Below are 15126 nucleotides of genomic sequence, written 5' to 3'. Positions count from 1 at the left end.
TTAGATAGATAATGTGAGACTAACGATTATTGCATAGAATAGCATATTCCAAAATATATCTATAATAAGAAATCCAAAATAATTTTCGAAATATGATGAAACATTACTTATAATGTATTAGAAACAATACAAATATAATTCCTAAGATGTTCGTATCTGAAGGAATATGTATATTTTCCTTGATAATATGATTGAGCTGACGTAGAAAAGTTTGTGTAATAAACCTAATATTATTTTAATAAAATTATTTTATTATGCTACTTTTGTGTTTACCTCGAAGATATAGATAGAAATCCTTGTACCTTTTTTGTTGCTCAAGAAAAAGAATATTTTTTGCCGATAATAAAATTGCTAGACATATTTAATTTCACATTTCGTGGAGAAACATACCGCTTTCTCTGGCCTTGGATAATCTTTCTTCGTTCGTATTATCATCGACACATAACAACAACCCTCACATGCCGGCGGTTGCCTTGGAATTTTCCCCCACGTTCTCCATGGGATCGCCGAGCGCCCCCTACCTTCACCATAATCTTTAGAGACATAAAAAGATGTACTTATGTTATTTATGTACACATGTTCACAAAAAAAATATAATAAATTAATCAAAATTTTCGTGAATATCATATATTTGAAATTGAATACCATTTAGGGAAAAGAGAGAAGGCAAGCAACAAGTGGCTAAGGTTTTCGTGGAACAATATCGTGTGCATTGAACGCCACATTAACTACGTCAAAGGGTTAAGTTGAAGTGTGGTACTTTTACATTTTTATGGATTCAGTTTACGTTCTAACGATAAATTTAAAACACTTTCTTAAAAAATTTCAAAGCAACCAAAGCGAAATATGTAAAGCTATCTTTCACTTTGGTTATGCTTGATGTTTTGCCGTCGTAAACGAACGAATCCTTTGAATAGTATATTGTTAGCTCGCTGTAATAATTTTACTATGTAGTATATCGGCTCGACGTAGTCTTGTTTCTTATGTGTATTTAAATATACAACGTATGGTAGGAAATTGTATTTTTATTGACTTATATACTCTGCTACGCCATAAAAGCAAATTAAATATCTATTATATTAACAGTATGCAATTTTGCTATAGATATTCACATGGACATCAATCGCAGTTGACAAACGCCGCTTAAAAGTGTCATATTTAGGCATTCTGGTTTCTCAATGTTTTCCATTTCTCGAGAAATGAGAATTCTCATTTACACTTCTCGACTTTCTCGAAAATTTTGATAAATAAAAAATGTACGAAGAAACAAAGTTTAATAGGATGATAATTTGTTACAATGGACGCGAATTACATAAGGACCAGAACGGATCGGTCTACTTAGCGAGCGATCGATTGATTAGGGAGCGTTGAGTTATGATGAAATTTGTCAATCATCGCTATTACTACCTTACACTTTATATATGTATTTCATACAAGATCAAGATAAAAAAATTGTATTATTAAAAAAACGAGATTAAGGTTCGCTAACAGGTCCTCGTATATTTTTTCAATCTGCTGATTTCCACTCGAAGCTGTTTCTTTTTATCTTATTTTTTAGATTACCAAAGCAAAGATAAAGACGATTAGAGTAGTGAGAAATTGTAAAAAAATGTTGCTATACAAATACTTACTAAGAAATCAGGAATATTTTCAAGCATCTGGCACGGATGCACCCGTTTTTATGCAGCGGTTGTGCATTTATATTTAATTTATTTGAGAATTATTGGAAAATTTTGATAAATAAAAAAATATACGACCGTTATGATCATTGAAGAAAACAAACTTTAATAGGATGATGATCTGTTACAATGAACGCCTATTATATTAGGACCAGAACGGATCGATCCACTTAGATTGATTAGGAAGCGTCGAGTTACGATGCAATTTTGCGCTCCCGTATTTATATCCGAATCGTAGAGAAATTTAAACGACCGAAACTAAACTAAACCTTATATTTGACGATTATAAAACTAGATGGAAGCATATTTAAATCAAAATTACCTCTATGAACTGTTCGACATATATGTATGCTTGTGATTACATTCTTAACAAATCTAGTACCATACTTGAGACACATTAGGACCACATGACTTGGACTTGCCTTTATTAATAAGCGTTCTATGTCCTTCTGTAGAGGGTAGAAGTATGTACAATAACAAAGAAGGCGATCAAGCGTATAGAAGCTTTCGAAATATGGATCTACTGAAGCATATCTTGGAGATTGGGGGAGGAATAAAACATACGAAAGCTATGTTGCGAATAAATAAAGATCGCAAATAAACCCAGACATTAAAAAGAAAAAACTTTATTATTTAGATCATGTGATGCGTCATCACAACTTCTCTTACACCTTAGTATTCAAGAGAAGATTTAAGGAATAAGAGGTCAGCAAAATAAAAACGTCTTGGCAGTGGCTCGAAATGCACACAGTCAGTATGAAGGATCTCGATGTAAAAATCTCTTTACAGACATTAAAGAATATTTTATTCTCCTTAATAAAATCTGCATTCATTGTGACACAAACGACCGATGTAACGCCCGTGTGTCATATGTATTTACACGAGCGCACGTTTTGCGATTTCGCACTGTATATACATATATATATATATGTACAATAAGTCGGCAGGAAATTGTATGCTCGATTGTCCAACGGGAGATCAACGTGACGAGAAACACTAATGAGCAAAATTGGTTTCGGTCGGGTTGTCACCAACCGTCGGTGCGCAACGTTAATTTATGAAAATTGCTCAAACAAATCTTTTGCCTCTTGATTCACTTTCTATCAACAAATTGAATATATTATATAATTATAGCGGCGTTTATAAAACAAGATTATATATATCTTCCTTCGGCAACTGCTAGGTTGTTAAATATAATTTTTCACAGATCTTCAATCACTGTCGGCAAGCACAAGTGAACCATCAACGCTTGGGATTGAGCTTTGGGTTTCGATTCATTACATTCTCGGTAAAGCGTCTATCCAATGAAGCATTTTTATGCCTGCACTACACTCTCTGTAAGTTGGCCAAGGTTGGCCAAGGACGGAGAATATAGTGGGTTACTTCGGTCGTGTTCGGTTCTGCCCGCTCTAAAATCTCTCGGAAGTTGTCCGAGGTTACCGAGAACGGGAGGTAAAGTGGGGCTAATTCAGTCGACTTGGCCAGCTTCAAGCGCTTCCGAACATTGTCGGCATTATTTTCCGGTGAGATACTTACCTTTTCGCTCTCTCGCGTGTTAAGTGTCGAGAGTGAGAGAGATAATGATATGGTGTTTCGCAAACTGAGATAGAACGAGTAACTCGCTTCAATTTCATTATGGTCAACACGCATGTCGAGCGCTGCATCGTAGTCACGTGGCCAAGTTATAATACCATATGCTTATCGGGGACTTCAACAAACTCTTACTGACATCTTTGAATATTTTAGGGCACCACAAGGGATTAATTATATTTTTGATAGTATATTCTTCTAACAGATATCGTTATTATATTATTTTTCATTTAAAATAAAATAATTAAAAAATAATTAGTGGTACTTGATTTTGTTAAAAAAATACGTTTCGAATATCCTTATGTATTTTCCTAGATCGGTTTATATAAATATCACACCATAACGAATTCTTATTTAGAATCGATGACGACAAATTATATGATAGTCACAGATGTGGTGTTCGTATTCTGAAGTATCATTTTTATGCCTTATGGCATTTTGCAAAAGCCGACAAAGATTTTGCGTAAATTGAATACTTACGACCGAAAATTTTTCATTGCTATTGTATTGGTGAGCGCCCACACAAACTTTTATAATTATCAGTAGCGTAATTTTGACAATGACCATTTAAAAATTGCGATTATTTGGCACTTTTTTCGGCCGCGGCTGGACGGCACATGAAATTTGCGACAATGTGGTCGCTTACTCGAAGTCGTGGATCACGGCCGATTTCAGTTGTAACTTCGGTTCAGACAACTTCCAGAGAGTGTAGTGCAGGCATTAAAGTTGCTAAGGGGTGGTGTCGACAATTCGACAATGCTCAGTGACTTTCAGCTGCGAGATTTAGAGTGCCCTAGACTAGAGAGTCGCGATCGCGTCTTTTACTCTTAACTTCGCGGCAAGGACGTCAGCGTTCGAGAGCGCCCCTCTTGTACGAGCTATCCAACTTCTCGTTGAGCTTGCGAAACACAAAGATGTTTTCAGTGATTGCTATGTAAAGCTGACAAAAAATATGTTATAATGCGTAACTATTTTAGATGGGCACCAAAATATATTTTTATTATTTAATAATTTAATATTTCAATATTTCTTATGAATTTTAATATTAATATGTATGTATACATACTACATATGAGCGTATGTTAGAGTTGCTGTGTATGTGAAATATTAAAAAAACATCATGACCCATTAGGGAAACTTATGCAAATTATGATGGTCAAATTTGTAATAAAAATAATATATAGGGGAAAAAATAAAGTACAATTTCACATATTTTAGTTAAAAATTAAACTAAAACTTAACTTTTACGTATAGTAAACAATTATAACTGTAAGTATGTACACAATGAATTGATAAAAAAATCATTAAAATTTAAAAAAATTATTTCGTCAAATAATTATAAAAATACACGAATTTTTCATAACAATGCTTTGAAATTGTATATTTACGTTTCGCATATTATAATAGCAAATTTGTATTTGTTTATGGATACTTTCTTTAATTATAAGCTAAAGTAACTCTTTCAATGTAAATAAACTCTCACAAATAATTGCTATAAATAACAAACAGTTATATGTTGACGCTTTTGGCTATTTTATAAAGGTAAAATATAAACACAAATGGTTATATCATTTTAAATTTGTTACTAGAAAACAAAGCTTTACGTCTCTGAATGAGACAAATTTTAATTATAGATAATTCACGCAAACAGCGTAAAACTGCAATGTAATATTATTTATTAATCATAAATCACCTGGTAGTATGAATTCGTCCACAGCGAATTCTCGAATATAGCAGCTGGTTTCGAAAATGTATTATTTAGCGAAACAACATAGCTTTGTTTTCAACATAGTAAAACCGTAAAATGTGGATAATATAATAGGGAGTGTATCATTCATAAAGGATATAGCATCTTCGTTAAAACCCTTCTCAAACATTTGCACTACTTTACTACATTCCATTCCATTCCTATCGCAAAACTTAATGCAACTTCTTTGTTCAAAAGAATTGCTTATTGTTTTTCCTTGCTCATTTAAAAATAATCGCAAAGCATGTCAAACTGCATTCTCAATCATTAACTCTCACATACAAACTACGCGTCTAATATGGCAAACAATCCAGGATCTAAAATAGAAAACTTACTTAATTATACCTATAATACGTGCCGTATGATCTTTTCTAATGGAGGCGTGACAAAGTAAACTTTAAGAATCACTATTGTAGACAGTAAAAAAATATATTAAGTGGAAAGTGTCTATTTTTTACATAATCAAATAATGGCAATTACGGTTACTATTCGTTGAAGTCACAACTTTTAACGAAGTGTAGGATTAAACGAGGGCTATATTTGTTTATTTGCTCGCATCAACGGCTTTGTGTTGCAATTATTACTTGTTTGTGATATTTTTTGATTTAGCTCTATTCATTCGACGCTGGGGTATAATATTCTTGAGGTTGAAAATCACATGTAAGATAAATATAAATATAGAAGCGATATTATATCAACTTGAGCAAAAAAAAATTGTTAGCGATAATAAACGTTACTGTAATGTTGAAACTCAACAAGGTGAAACCGAGTTAATGATGCGAAACAACACCACTAATTAACACCTGTAAAACACACAAAATACGTTTGACTGTTTACTACCGTGACATCTGTACAATTACTTTTATATGCAGGTTTGCCCATAAGTAACTTTATTGTTATTTTTGAATTTTAATATTTAATTAATTGTAATGTAATAAAACCACTCATTTTATTTCAATCGTATTGTATTATATATTGCTCTAGTTCATTAAAGTTAGAACTATTCCTAGACTTAACATGACATGACTGAAACTGGTTCATAAATATTGAATATTCAATAATGGTACTTTTATAACTTTTTACTCATGAAAAATAAATAAAGTGTGATGTTTATTTAAGACATCGTGAATATACACAACAGAACATTGCGTACAAATCATTGAACTCTCAGTTCATTTATACTACTTGTATGTACTCTCCGTTGATTTAACAATAGATACATTACTAGTATACGTAATCAACTAAATAAATAGTAAATAAATTAAACAAAAATATGTTCATAACCCGAAGTTCGTTCTGTTCGAGGTCAGACTTGCTGATGAATCCGTGCAGTTGACATGTCGCGTGCACGCCACGTTTTATATTTACTTGATTATTATCTGCTATTAATATTTTTACTGTTATATTAAACACATATTCATTTATTGTAAATCTTCCGTTAAAGCTGAACTACTAAGTAGTGAAACACCAGACTGAAATCAGTGACATATATTTCATTAATTATACACTATAATTACAGCTTATATATCACTAGTACCTCTGGAAAATTTCAAATCGAGAATTCTCGATTTTCCCAATACCTTTTTTTGTTAAAAATTATATTTGTACGAATATTTTAAGTGTCTTACAAACGCTGAATTAGAAAAGGTGGGTCCGTGCCAGATGTTTAAAAATATGTATGCTTTCTTGGAAACTTTTAATAGAGGTTGGAAATATTTGAATGGCAATAAATTGTTTTATTCGGCATCTTTGCTTCGATAATCTGAAAATTAAATTAACAATCAGTTGAGAATAAACCGCTCCGCGTGTGAATCGGTAGATTGCAAAAATATATGGGGGTTTAATAGGCCAGTGTTGCGCTATAAAATTTGCTTTCTCAGTGAACTTAAATCTCTTTTTGATCAATCCAAAGAGGTTTTTTTATCTTTGTCTTGTTCGAAATATAAAAAAATGTCAAGTAGCAACAGCTGTTGTTGGCAACTTCCTCTACGATTCGGTAGTCCGAAATTCATTCGTAACTCGACGCTCTGTAATCAATCAAACTAGATCGATCCGTTCTAGTCCTTTTGAGTATTTGAATTCCGATCTCCCAGACACAATATATAAATTGAAAAACACCAGCGCCCAAATGGGATTCGAACCTAAGTTTCATTGTAACGAAGACTGATCTCAGTATAACGAAATATTTTTATTAGAATTTAAAAATGACGTTACACACTGACACAATATTTCTTTAAATTCAGTTCGTCTTTGACTGTAGCGGATGTTTTCCCAAGCGACATTCAATATGTTTTGCCGACTCTCAAACTTTTTTTATAAAACATTTTTTCAACAAATTTTATTGTGCTCATTATGCCTAAACTACACTCTCTTGAAGTTGGCCAAGGTTGGCTAAGGACGGAGAATATAGAGGGTTACTTCGGTCGAGTTCGGTTCTGCCCGCTCTAAAATCTTTCGGAAGTTGTCCGAGGTTACCTAGAACGGGAGGTAAAGTAGGGGTAATTCAGACGACTTGGCCAGCTTCGAGCGCTTCCGAATATTGTCGGCAAAAGGACCGAAGTCGGAGCTGCTCTTTCGCTCTCTCGCGTGCTAAGTGACGAGAGGGAGAGAGATAATTATATGGTGTTTCACAAACTGAGATAGAACGAGTAACTTGGTTCAATTTCAGTATGCGCGTATGCGTCTTATGGCTAGCACGCATGTCGAGCGCTGCATCGTGGTCACGTGGTCAAGTTATAATACCACATGCTTATCGGGGACTTCAACAGACTCTTACTGACATCTTGGAATATTTTTGTGCACCAAAAAGGATTAATTATATTTTTGATAGTATATTCTTCTAACAGATATCGTTATTATATTTTTTTTTATATAAAATTAAATAATTAAAAAATAATTAGTGGTACTTTATTTTGTTTAAAAAATCGTTTCGAATATCCTTATGTATTTTCCTAGATCGGTTTATATAAATGTCACACCATAACGAATTATTATTTAGAATCGATGGCGACAAATTCTAGTATCATTTTTATGCTTTATGGTATTTTGCAAAAGCCGACAAAGATTTTGCGTAAATTAAATACTTACGACCGAAAAGTTTTCACTGATATTGTATTGGTGAGTGCCCACACAAACTTTAATAATTATCAGTTGCGATTATTTGGCACATTTTTTGATCGCGCGCAAAAATGCCAGCTGTACGTGACAGAAGCCGCCGTCCGGACGGTATATGAAATTTGCGACAGTGTCGCTTACTCGAAATCGTAGATTTCGGCCGATTTCAGTCGTAATTTCGGTTCGGACAACCTTCAGAGAGTGTAGTGCAGGCATTACAGTATCATTATAATAAGACAAAAGCGATCTGCCAAACTTGTAAGAGGTTACGGGTTTAGGGTTTAGTCTTTCCAATGCGTCTTCGGATTGCCACTTCAAAATATAAGTGCTTCTAAGTATATATAATCAAATACAACTTTGATTATTTTAAATGATAAATTCTGAGAAAATCGCTTATAATTATATTCTATTTAATTTCCAAAATTTTCTAATTGCGAAATTAATGATATAAAGTTTTATCTTTGATTTGAATAAGATTAAGACATATCTTGGTACTTTATACAGTTCGGTGAGATCATAACACGATGACTCACCTTAAACGTGGGTACGTAATACATTTTATTACTGTACCATATCGATCGGATTTGACGCGAAGTAGATGTAAAAGGTTATGTACCGCTGAATTGCATGTATGTTTGTAACAAAACAAATATGAATGAAATGTAATTCAATCGTCGTAGTATAGTAGTAGCATGTTTAATTTGTATTCCAGTTTCGCGAAGCGTACTAAACAATTACATACGATTTTAGTTATGTACTCATTTTTACTATGGATACTGTCATTTTTGTTGTTTGTTATTTGACACGGCATATAACAGATATTAACCAAATTATCTAATTAAAATAAACGTTTGCTAAGTATTTTGTATATTTTCACATATTTTATTTAACAAATAAATACCTGAAATATATAATGAGGATTTATGAGCAAGGCAAAATACATAATATAAGCTCTAAAAATGTTGACAAATAATAAAATATGTGTATTTATGCAGTATATAATTATAAATATTATTGATGTACAAAGAACTGGATGATCAATAAAGATAACAAACTTCAATTGGATGACGATTTGTTATAATAGACGCGAATAATCGAAGGACCAAACGGTTCAATAGCGTCGAGTTACGAAGGAATTTCGGGCTCTCGTATTTATAACCGAATCGTAGTGCAAATTGTTAATACCAGCTGATGCTGGTACTTTATATTTTCCATATTCGAACAAAATAAATATAAAAAACCTCTTTGGATTAATCAAAAAACGAGATTTATGTTCGCCGACAGGCAAATTTTATGGCGCAACTCTGTGGAAAGCCCCCATACATTTTTACAATCTGGTGATTCTCACGCGGAGTGGTTTCTTTTAATCTTATTATTATAATTCTTAGATTATCAAAGTAAGTAATAAGGCCGAATTGAGAAAATCGTAAACAATTTTTGCTTCGGGATTGGATTCTCTAGAAACGACGTATGACTAAGTCTCTCTTTCTCGCGCGCTCACCAAAGTAGAGCGAGAGTGAGACGTGAAGACTGTTTTTGCACGCTGTTGTATCCACTCGCACAAATAAATAGTGACACTCTGGCACAGCACAAAATATCTCTGCTGCGTCAACAAATGCTTTTTATAATTATTATTATTATTATTTTATTCAATGCATAAATATATTATGGAAGAAAATCTAAAATCTAAACTCAATGTTTAATATATTTATAGAGATATTCAAATTCTGTTATGTTATATTATCAATCTCAGCCAATAGCACAACTCTCACAGAAAACACCTCGATATTCACCTGAATCGCAGTTATCTTATAAAATGAAGTATTTAATAATGTGTCACTTAAGTAAATGAATAGACTTTTTGTAGAATACTTCATCGAAACTCACTACAAATACCCAAATATTACATAAGTCTAATGCTTCCTCTACACTCTCTGGAAGTTACCGAACCAAAGGTCTACCGAATATGGTCGAGGTCGCCGAGACATTAGAGCGGGCAGACCCGAGCTCGACCGAAGTAGCCCCGAATTAACACATTATATTTTCCGTCCTTCCCAACTATGGCCTACTTCCAGAGAGTGTGGAGGAAGCATTACAATATCATCCAAACTATTATATTTATATGTTTATTACAAATGTATCTTATGTATCTTTACAGACCGAGACTATAAGGGCCGTTCTTAAAAAAGAGTTCGATCTGAACATAGTGAATGTAACCGACGAAGATGCGAGACTTGAAGGCGGTGATGTTCTTTTTACTGGTGCGTATTTTTATTTTTAGCTAAAACTATTTTCCATTGATTAAAACTCCTGTCTAAGCTTTTAAGCTTTTTAATTACAAATATAATTAGTCTATGACAAATAAAAAGATGGCAACTTTGTTTAACTCATTTATCGATAATCTATCATATATAAATATGATAAATTGCAATTATAGTTACTCTATATAAATAACACCCTTAATTTATAATTATTGAATTTCATATATTTAAAATTGTGCTCAGTTTGTTTCTAGGTATATATAATATCAACACCCTTATTGGCCTCTTCTTATCCGAACCAAATTTCGTATATCTATTACTATTTTTAAAAATAAATAAATATAACTTATATCTCTATTTACTCGCTATTTGTTTTATGCGGTTAAGAAAAAACATTTATTTTAAATACTCCAAATCAAACATATTTGTAGCGCGATAATTTGCATGGGTTATTAATAGCTTACTATTACTTCTTGCACATGATCTACACATGGAACCTCTCCCACTGCCCATGCAGCGTGTCATGCACGCTGTTTTTTCTCATATAATAAATAATATTTGCTCATTTTTTTTTTGATCTTTTGATCTTTCTTTGTGGATTGCAATGGTTAAAGGTCTTATTCTGACCACAGTTGCTATGGTCTAATTTGTGTCCATATAATATAGACATAAAATCAAGATGCATTCTTTTTGTCATATTTTTTTCTTATTTAAAATAAACATAGTTTTTTGAAGCTTGCAATAATAATAGATGATTTTTATAGTGTATAACTAGCTTTTATTAAAACTATATAGGTTTAATAAAGCAAGATATTAGAGGTAACTATGAAAGGTGCTTTGTTGTTTGGCCGCACGCGATGCTATGATTTATTGCGTTAATTTATTTATTTATTTAATCATAACATCACCATTAATTATTACCATACACCATAAAAAAAATCCTAGATATTGCTGCTTTTCGAAAAAAATGCAGTCTATCAACGAAGCACCGAATACAATAACAGTGTTCTTATTTATTAGGATTGTGTTAATTTTTGTCCCCAGGGAACAACAAGCTTACAAGATTATTGAAGCAGTAAAATATCCAATCTCGATTTATTTATTTATTTTTTCTTTATTTTCTTACTGCTTTTAAAGACCGAATACATTTAATTACACATTATGTTATTTCTTCTTTTTATATTTTTGTTTCACAAATTTAAATGGATAGGAATGTCCATGTGTTTGCAACAACAGAATCAGGATAAGGCAAGTGTAGTTTAAAATATCGTCTTATATGTGTTTATATATATATGATATATGATATAAGCAGCTAAAACTTTTGCTACATGACAATACGAAGTGAAATGTAAGTGAATACACTTGGCTTGAGTATTGCGCAATAAACATAATCTCAATAGAATGATTAAAACGCTCGATTATTCTGAAGATGCCTCAGGAACTTAACTAATAAAAACGAGCTCTTGAGATTAATGTTTAAGTGTGTGTTTTTTTATATATATAATATGTGTACAAATGAGTTTTAGTATTGTTTTCTATCGTCATTTTATTTATATAGCTTGTTACAAATGTCTATATATGCAAAATTGTAGAGCAAATATTAAATATACTAAGATGCTGTATACTAAGTTTCTCGGTGAAATATATATCAAACACAGAAAAATGAAAACAAAGATTTTCCTAAAACTATTCTTGCTTGAATCAAGCTAGTTCAATTATCAGGCTTTACATAAATTAACATCAAATGAAAACGAAAGGGGCTACACCATATTTATCAGCCGCCCCCGTTGACTTGACAATGATGTGACCCGGTACTGTACTCGCAGCAGCTCCAGAAGTTTTTTGCCTCCAAAACACCATTTTCTCTTACCGCACCAACTCGCCGTGTGATGGAGCTCCATTCTCGCTCGCATCAACCCGCCGTGAAATAGAGAACTATTCTTTCTCGCTCGCACCGAAGCGCCGTTTTCTCTCTTCACCTCCTGTTGAACTTCACTTCCAGTACTCGCGCTTGAGACCATGTACCAACGAATTCAAGAAGGACTTATCGACAAAACCGAACACAAACTATCAAAGTCACTTAACAGAGTAGGCCTACTGGTGACGTGGCATCTAAGGCTGTGATCAGTGGGAGGACAAGGTCTACTGGCGTCAACTTTCTGGAGGGCGTAGGTGCAGTGGTGCGACTGGGGGCACCGATCGCCTCTGCGGGATCATAGACTTTTGGGGGATGAGGGTAGGGCGACTATGCAATGGGCAGAGTTGCTAGCGCTCCATATCAATGATTCAACTTGGATTGTGCGGCTCAGACTTTTGTCTCTTCTAATGAGTTAATGTCGACATACAACGCATCGAGTTTTCAATAGTATAATATCTCCATAACCGTTTAGGGTAAAACAATGGCTTCTCTCTGTAGATAAAAATTACTAAAGCTCATTTATGCACTTCTATGTTGATGTTTGAAAGTTGTCCTCCTCGTGCGATTTATACTAATTTTTAAAATGTGTTTTCAGGGAAGGAATTCTTCATCGGGTTGTCGCAAGGATCGAACGAGGCGGGAGCGAGGGCGGTTGCTGCGGCTTTCCCGGAATATCCCTGCACGCCCATCAAGGTAATGGAAGTCCCGACCGAAGGCGTTGCGCCTAGACCTCTAATCAGGTGTCATCTTATACAGCAGGATAAGGTCAAAACATTTTTATCAATTTCAATTACCTGAGCTGCTTGGAAACACTGCAATACAAATGCACAACGGCAGCAATCTGACGTGAAAAAATTACAACCAACCGTTAAAGATAAAGTTAATACAGAAAGTAACATTCACCTATCAGGTCAATCTTGTCACTGTATCGATTAAAGAATTAAAGCACCTTAAAAATAACTCCATAACCAACTACATTTATTTGCATAGTTTTAACAGCATAATATCCCTACCAATATCGCAGGTTAGTGTATGCTGTAGTACTTTATTTGCTGTAGATTTCATAAATTATCTTCACAATTGAATAAAATGAACTTGAAATGGCATACCATCATATTTTTTTAATTTTCTTTTCCCTTTAACTGTAAATAAAGCATATCTTCTGTTATGTATTCACTTTTAAAGTTCTGGTACATCTAATTTACTTAGCAGCATAACATAGCTACCAACCTTGCGATTTGGTCTGTGCTACGGTAATCCATTTAGATTATATTAGCTCGTCCAATATCGAATGGATTTAAAACAACTTTAAATATATACTTATGAATTAGTTCATAAACAACTATTTTCATTTGCACAGTTTTGTATTAAATTTCTTTATCAGCATAATTACGGACCTCTCAAGTAACTCATTTTTTTATAGTTTTTTGTCAATTAACTTAGCAATTTTATTTTAATTTTAAATCACAACTGCCAACCTTAAGGTTTAGTCTACTTTGGTAAATCATTTGATTTATTCCCTGTCTTGTAAATTGAGTAAAATGAACATGCTACAACTGACATACATTTACTCGATTTTTACCATAAAAGAAATAATAATTATTAAAATTACTTTTCAATTACTAGTGTATATACATATATATGTGACATTTACCTTGTGTTTGATATATGTAGATTTATAATTCAACTGCAGTTTTATCACTATTTTTAGAGAAACTATCAAACTTTAATCGTTAATTGTTGGTTTAAATTTACCGTCATCGCTAACTGAAACGTTTTATTATTTGAAGACACGTGCTAAAAAAAAAGTTGCGAGCGAAATACTGCGCTTAATTGATTATTGCATTAATTTCCTAAAATGTTTTTAATCATAATAATAATTCAATTTTTTCTGAGCAATTTTACTTTATAAAATAATATTTGTGTGGCGTAATTTATTTATTTGCATTTAAAAATTTTTAAATATTTTTTTATTAGTTGTATACAACAAAAAAAGAAACAAAAAAAGTAATGTGATAAAAAATATAATTTTTAAATCAATCGAATAAAAAAATATTACAATAATCAGCCTGCGTAGTATTCTAATTATGTAGTAAAGGCGAATGGCCCCTGCATGGCAGAAAAGTGCACAATTATTTTATTGTGTAATAAAAAATTACCAAAATTATGTACAATTGGATGAACGCTATCTTTTAATTTCAGAATTTTAATACAAAATTGTATATTTTGAAAATTATCTTTTATTCACTTTGTGGTATATTTTTTAGGTGGCAAACACTAGACGATTAAAGAGTTTCGTGACTATGGCTGGACCGAATGTTCTTTGCGTAGGAGCCAGCAAAGAAGCCCAAGAAGTCCTCAAGAGAATCGAGCGTGAAGCTACCTTCTCGTACCAGACACTTACTGTTCCGGAAGATATTGCCGCAAACTGTCTCTACGTCAACGGGACCCTGATCCATCTAGGCATTGAAGAAATACCAGAATCGTTCAAGGTGATTATTAAATTATATTAAACAAACTGTTTTGTTGTTGCCTATGCGCTGCAATAAATCAATGTGTACACTGATATTGTACAGCGTTTCATATTATTGTGCCAATCTGTGTGTGAAATAATTTGAACAATGGAAGTATTGATGCGATTTGTTTTTTACGCTATTTTTGTTACAAGTGTATTTTCCATATATATCTTCGTTTATCTACTCTATCTGTACGTTTTTATACTTTAATGTAATAATATTGTTTTATTATGAACGATTTACATTCTGGTGATGTAAATATTGTACCCTAAACCAGGCCCTCAATAACCATTGTATGTGA

The 15126-nt window shown here is 32.8% G+C and overlaps 1 protein-coding gene across 1 annotated transcript in view; it reads left to right on the top strand.

Moving 5' to 3' along the window:
- Positions 1-15126, top strand: part of LOC148234323 (N(G),N(G)-dimethylarginine dimethylaminohydrolase 1) — a 76835-nt gene that overhangs the window by 49343 nt on the left and 12366 nt on the right. Inside the window, exons 2-4 of the mRNA XM_088187788.1 lie at positions 10289-10391; positions 12905-13002; positions 14577-14801. Coding sequence (XP_088043914.1) covers positions 10289-10391; positions 12905-13002; positions 14577-14801 — 426 coding nt within the window. The remainder of the gene's footprint in view (positions 1-10288; positions 10392-12904; positions 13003-14576; positions 14802-15126) is intronic.

The sequence above is a fragment of the Plectrocnemia conspersa genome, unplaced genomic scaffold, assembly GCF_051122295.1.
Source record: "Plectrocnemia conspersa isolate PC_06_02 unplaced genomic scaffold, ASM5112229v1 ptg000006l, whole genome shotgun sequence".
NCBI classification, from domain to species: domain Eukaryota; kingdom Metazoa; phylum Arthropoda; class Insecta; order Trichoptera; family Polycentropodidae; genus Plectrocnemia; species Plectrocnemia conspersa.
This window is presented reverse-complemented; position numbering and strand designations above follow the sequence as displayed.